This window comes from Patagioenas fasciata, chromosome 3 (genome assembly GCF_037038585.1).
Source record: "Patagioenas fasciata isolate bPatFas1 chromosome 3, bPatFas1.hap1, whole genome shotgun sequence".
NCBI lineage: Eukaryota > Metazoa > Chordata > Aves > Columbiformes > Columbidae > Patagioenas > Patagioenas fasciata.
In genome coordinates, this window is record NC_092522.1 from 50108421 (window position 1) to 50114420 (window position 6000).

At 45.3% G+C, this 6000-nt stretch overlaps 1 protein-coding gene across 3 annotated transcripts in view; it reads right to left on the reverse strand.

Moving 5' to 3' along the window:
- FAM120B (family with sequence similarity 120 member B) overlaps positions 1-5051 on the reverse strand; it is a 53399-nt gene extending 48348 nt beyond the window's left edge. For 2 of the 3 annotated variants that reach the window (XM_071806331.1, XM_071806330.1), the window contains exons 1-2: positions 4977-5051; positions 659-1704 (exon numbers count right to left, since the gene is read on the reverse strand). In XM_071806331.1, coding sequence (XP_071662432.1) covers positions 659-1704; positions 4977-5019 — 1089 coding nt within the window. In that variant the 5' untranslated portion in view covers positions 5020-5051. Of the gene's footprint in view, positions 1-658; positions 1705-4557; positions 4948-4976 lie in introns of those variants that run through there. The other variant, XM_071806332.1, reaches the window with a different exon arrangement.
- Between the last annotated feature and the right edge of the window lie 949 nt (positions 5052-6000).

The window sequence follows — 6000 nt, forward strand, 5'->3', positions numbered from 1 at the left end:
CTAATATATCCAAGCTCTCAGAATGACCCAATCTGACTGCATTGTTTCTCACCCCAACATCAGCACATCTCTGCCCTTCTGGGAAGCCGCAAGGGAAGCTTGCTAGTACAGTCCTGCCTTTAAAGGATTAACAAGCCACTCAAAGAGCTTTTGGTTCATTCAGGGACAATGAATCTGAAGGATAATTAACCTGACCCAAAAATCACAAAATACAGATTTATAGAAAGTTGCTTCATGTCCTCCACAAAAGCAACTTCAGCTTCTGCATTCTTAGCAGAACTCCCTTTAGTACCTTGACTGCATGTGCCAGGCACAGCCAAAAAGACCACTAACCAGCTGTTGCTGATGAAGCAAAAAGCAAGTCATTACATCATGCAATACATGAGAAGTACATCTTTACACCCAGCTGTAGTCCTACACAGGAGCTGCTCCCCGTTATTTGACCTACCTGATGCTTCAAAAAGGGAGAAACCACTTTTAATTAAATGTGCTGCATCTGCCCTCACCTTGATGCACCCAATAGTCCTAACCATGGCTGTACTTGACAAAAGATTTTGCTCTTGCAAATTTAAATCAGCGGATTCAGTGTAATCATTGCCAACTTCCACTAAGTAGTCACGGCGATAAAGTGACCATTAGGTTTTAAAAAACAAGGTACCTGAAAAATTTCCTTATCTTGACACATGGCTGTTTGTTGTTGAAGGGGGAACATTTGACAATTTGTTATGTTGGGAAGAATCCATGGAGAACGCTGTCCAGGCAAAATATATGTCTCCACTCCTTGGGAAAGTAATGTCTTGTCTGATCCCAAAGGTAGCATCTCTTCCAAGTGTTTCAGGCTGCTGTACGAGCACGGAAGTTTTGAGATGTAATTTGCTACAGCTAGAAGTATGTTTGTTCTTCTGTTGTAACCATTATTCCTGCAGGGACTGGTGACTAAACATTTTTGCCAAAAACCTTCCAACAAGCTTTCTGGAACAACATCATTGCCAAGTAAGCTAGCAAAAAGAGGGAGGTGTGTCAAACTAAGACCCAACGCACGGCAAAGATCTTCTCGAGAGTACATAACAGTGACCAGCCTGTCCAAATGAAGCTTCTCAATGGAAAAGTAGGGGCATGTGTTATAGATGAGATAGTCACTATCTTGCCCAAGAATCCCCATGCAGTTATGTTGCAAACCATATGCAGCCACCTCAAAGTCTGCCTCTTGCAATGTGCATACTGTTTTTTGGCCAAGTGACTTCAGGGCAAAACGTGTAAAAGTAGGCAAAGCAGAAGGAATAGTGAACATTTCTCTCCCTGGTTGTTTCCTGTGAGTCTTGATAAACTGAAATATTCTGGCTATTTCCTTGTTATTCTGAAACCTCCGTTTGATCCACTCATCTCTCTTTTTCTCTTCTACCACTCCGTCAAAGTAAAACACCAACTTGATTCCAGCTGCCATAAAAGCTTTAATAAAATCCTCTAAAATGGCAAGATACTCTCTCCACTGGCCACCACACACCCAGGATTCTGGTGTGTACCAGTGTTTAACACAACTCATGGCATCTACGACGATAACAGGGGGGGAATCAGGATGATCGATGCGATGTTTTTCTGCCATCTCTCTCAGATCAACCGTTCTGCATGCCTCAGGGCAAACTTTTGCCACAAATCCCTGCAAACCTTTAATGCCCATCACTGATCTCCAAAATTCACAGCAGTCTGAAAGAGGAAAAATAAAAACAATATTCTAAAATGCAATACTGAGAAATGCAATTAAATTATTCAATCAAAACAGCTTGGAAACTAAACTGTTATTTTTCTGCTTTTGCTCATATCCTGTTGTGTTGTCCTGACTTTTAAACTGTTTGAACCAGTTTTTTTCCCACGAACAAACTGGACATAAGCACCCATTCACTTTGCCTTCCACTTCCACTTTTTGTATCAGTGAAAACTGTAAATATCTTAACAATTTCAGATTAATAGTGTAAAATATAGAAAAGTGTGCATTGCTAGAAAACCGGTATAAACATAATTAAAAGCTTTGTAACTTCTTAGCTGACAAGGGTATAACACTGGAATTAATAGCTTGATTTTCACACCAAAAGTATACAAACATCTTTAATTGAAGTCAGTGGAAAAAAATACTGAACTTGGGAAATCAGTCTTGAACCTTGACTGTGCAAATGGCTGTTACCAGCTGAGTTTACAGACAACAGTTCATTGATGTGGCACCAGCTGCAATACTTCTACTTCTGGAACAGTTTTGGTAGTATCATTTCTGCTTTGAAGAAGAAATTCAATCTATTTTACCATCCTGTCATTTGAAGACATAATTTTCAAGACCTCTTTAAAGAATGAGAGGTTTACCTATATTTTGTGAATCTGACTACCATTAATAGTGAAGTTTATATATCAAATGGGATTTCTAACACACACAGCAATTTTGACCCAATCTATTTTAGAAGACACACATGCAAACATTAGCTAGGAATTAAATAATTCAACATTGAATAAGGTTATTTTTGGTTTAGGAAATACCAAAATATTGAAGAACAAAGTTTCCAAATTCTGTGTTAGAACTTAATAGCATGCCAAGTAAACCAATTTACATGTTCCATAGAAAGCCGTGGGATAAAATTAAAACTGTTGATGGCCTCATCTTTATTTCCAGAAATCTCAATGCAAAGAAGTTTGTCACAGCTTCTATGTCAGATGTGCTCTTTACCACAGCATCAGTTTCCTCTACCACAGCAACATTTTATTTTAAAGGACCTTCCAATGAAAAATGGAGCTAGCAAGCTCCATCAAGCTTTGCTTTCTTCTTTATTCTCAGAAAACCTGTTTTGTTTTCATTTTGATTTTACCTGAAAGTCAAATCCTTTCCCAGTTAAACAATGAAGAAATTCACAATGTTTTAATTAAACGGATACCATTTTTCCTGCTCTTCACACTGCTGATTTCTGACATTCCAATTACAGACTGTCTCCAGAATGTTACATTACAATATACATGCTTACAAAAAAAAAAAAAAAAAAAAAGAGTAGAATTCAGAAGGGTATTGTGAATTGACAGCTTTTAAAGGTATTCCTGAGTCTTTGGAGTTTAAATATCTAATAGCCTTCAGATACAGTTGTTTTTTCATTATCATCCTCTTTAATAATAGAATGGCTGGGGTTGGAAGGGACCTTTAAAGGTCATCTAGTCCAATATCCTGCCATGAGCAGGGACATTTTCAACTAGATCAGGTTGCTTAGAGCCCCGTTCGGCCTGGCCTTGAACGTCTCCAGGGATGGGGCATCCACCACCTCTCTGGGCAACCTCATCACAAACCATTTCTTCCTTATATCATGCAATATGAAATACATACAAAATAAAGCTGAGAGCAGACAGCAGACCTTGTTGTTATCAAACCAGAAATAAATGTGTATGAATCTGCTCCAGTGCCACATATGGACACAAGGTAGGGCACAGCTTTCTCAGTGATGCTACTTCCAGCGTCATCTGGGTGCCCTTCAGACTCCAGCCATTTGCTCTTTCAGGAAAGCTGCACCTCTGATTCCAAACAGTTTGAGCACTGGTAGGTTATTGGTTTTTATTATCTTCCACAAAGACCTAGCAATGGGTGTGAAGGTCTTAATCTTTCAGTCACTAACACACGTGGTCAGACTAAATGTTCTAAGGTCACTACACAGATACCATGTGCCATGGCAGGTCTTCTGCAAAAATGCATTACATCCAAGCAAGTTTCAGTTATGATTCAGTACCGTGTTCTTAGTGGCCATGCACTTAGAGCAAGAAATGTGGTAAGCAACTTACTTGCTACACTGTACTGTAATGAATGGAAACATTTTCCTACCTCCTCACACCTGTATTTGAAGCACTCCTCTTACTTAACAACTTAAGCAAGTCTGTGATACAGAGATTATCAGAAAAAAATTCCATTACCAGTACAGTTTAGCTTAATCAATAGAAAGTGGACATCCAAACACATAAGCAAGCACCTTGGCCACGACTAGCATTTTAATATTATCACATTCACTGAAAGTATAATAAAGTTTACGTTCTGTCAACCATCCTGTTTTGCTACTGAACAGTAACAGTCATGTCACTCTTTAATCCATCAAAGTAGCAGAAAAGAGAATAAATAAAATCTACTGACTTCAGAGGCACTTTCATCAGAGGCACCTCAATAAAGTTGGCAGAATCAGGACTAAAATGCTTTACATTGCAGTGCTAAGTTTCCCAAGAGTAGAAACATACACATTCTGTGTAACAGATGAACAGTTTAAGACTGGACGCTTATTTTTAACGTTACTTGGGTAAAATGGAGATCTCAAGTTACCATGGCATCTCAACAGCACTACTATCAAGAGTATGAAACCACAGGGGGAATTTCTCCATAAACTGAAACAATCAAAAACATTCCATGTCGTCCTCCCTGCACCATTTTATACAGACATAAAAATTCAGAGACATGACCCCTACAAGAGCTGATGATACCACTAAACTTGATCTTATCAGCAAGTAACTACCACGACACAAATTTTATTATGCCCATAGATAGTAACGCACAGTGTTGCAGAGTTGATAGCAGAAACGTTCAAAATAACCACTCCTGCCCTCACAACAGCCCTCTGGCCGAGGCCCACAGCACAAGGGACGTGGAGCAAAGTCCTCCACTCCCGAAGGGCACCAGCGTACAGACTGGCCCACAGCTCCCCACCGCCTTGGAGGGCCGGAGTCCGTCCCATAGACGAGAGCGGGAGGCCGCGGGCGGGTGAAGGGCGGACGGTATCTGCCCGCGGCTGAGGGAAGGGCCTCTGCGACCAGCCCCTGAAGAGCCGAGCCCCTCCGTCAGGAGGCCGTGCGGCACCCGGACCGTGCTCCGAGTTGGGCTCCGCTCAGTCTCACCACCGGTACCTCCCCTCACCCCGCGCACTGTGTCCGTTAAACAACCTCCTGCCCCCTCCCAACGGCACCGCGGCACTGACCGGAGCTTGCGCTTCCGCTTCCCGCGGGGGCGGGTTCGCGCATGCGCGCGGCGCTGGCCTGGGCCCAAGGCTGTAGCTGCGGTCGCTGTCCCTGTGTCGTCCCCCGCCTCCCCTTCCCGCCTCCCGCGCGGCTGGGGACAGCCGGCTGCAGCGGGCCCCTTCGCATGACAGCGGCGGGGAGGGGGGGGGGGCGGGAAGCGGACTGGTCTGAACCGCGGTTGTCCCCGCTCGCGGCCTGGTGTCCCTCGGCTTTGTACGGCCACAATGGGGCCGGAGGGGCCATTGTGCCCCCGAGCAAACCCAGCCGGGACGGGAGGGGGGACGTGGCGAGATGAAAGCGTCGCGCACCGAAATGGCTTGAAAACTCCCGAGTCGTAGATGGGAGATTTATGTCGCCCCTTGGCTGCGCGGCCTGCTGAGCGGCGCTGGGGGTGAACAAAGCGGCCCGGGGCAGCCTGGCGGGCGGCTCCGGCGGGACCCCGGCCCGCGGCGCGGAGCGGGAGGGTGTGCTTCGCTTTGCCCGGCAGTCGCCAGTGCAGGGGAGCCCCCGGTTCCTCGGGTGGATCTCGGGGCACAGCGCGGGATAACGGCCTGGCTGCAGGCGTGCCGGGAGCACAGCCCGCTCCCACACCGCCAGCAACAGGTGGGGACCTGAATAACTTCACATCTTTCCAGGGGGGGAAGAGGGCCATGGGGGAGCCGGTGGGAGGATTAGATCAGATGTTATTGCCGGTGAAAAACTAAACAGAGCGATGCTCTGGGGAGCACAGATTAATATATTGGGTGACTCCGTGTGCACAAAGCCTCACCATTGTAGCTGTGGCTGAATGCCTGTGAATAGGATGGAGCATATGTGGCCTGTCACCGCAGGTGCCCACATCTGTTCGTCTCCAGGCAGATGCTCTCAGAAAATGGGAGAGCATTTCCAAAAGCTCTGGCCTGCCCCATCCATACCCATCCTCTTTCTCATAATCACCTTCTGCAGAGGAGTTTCTGCTCCCTCCTTCTCCCTCCTCCCCCACCT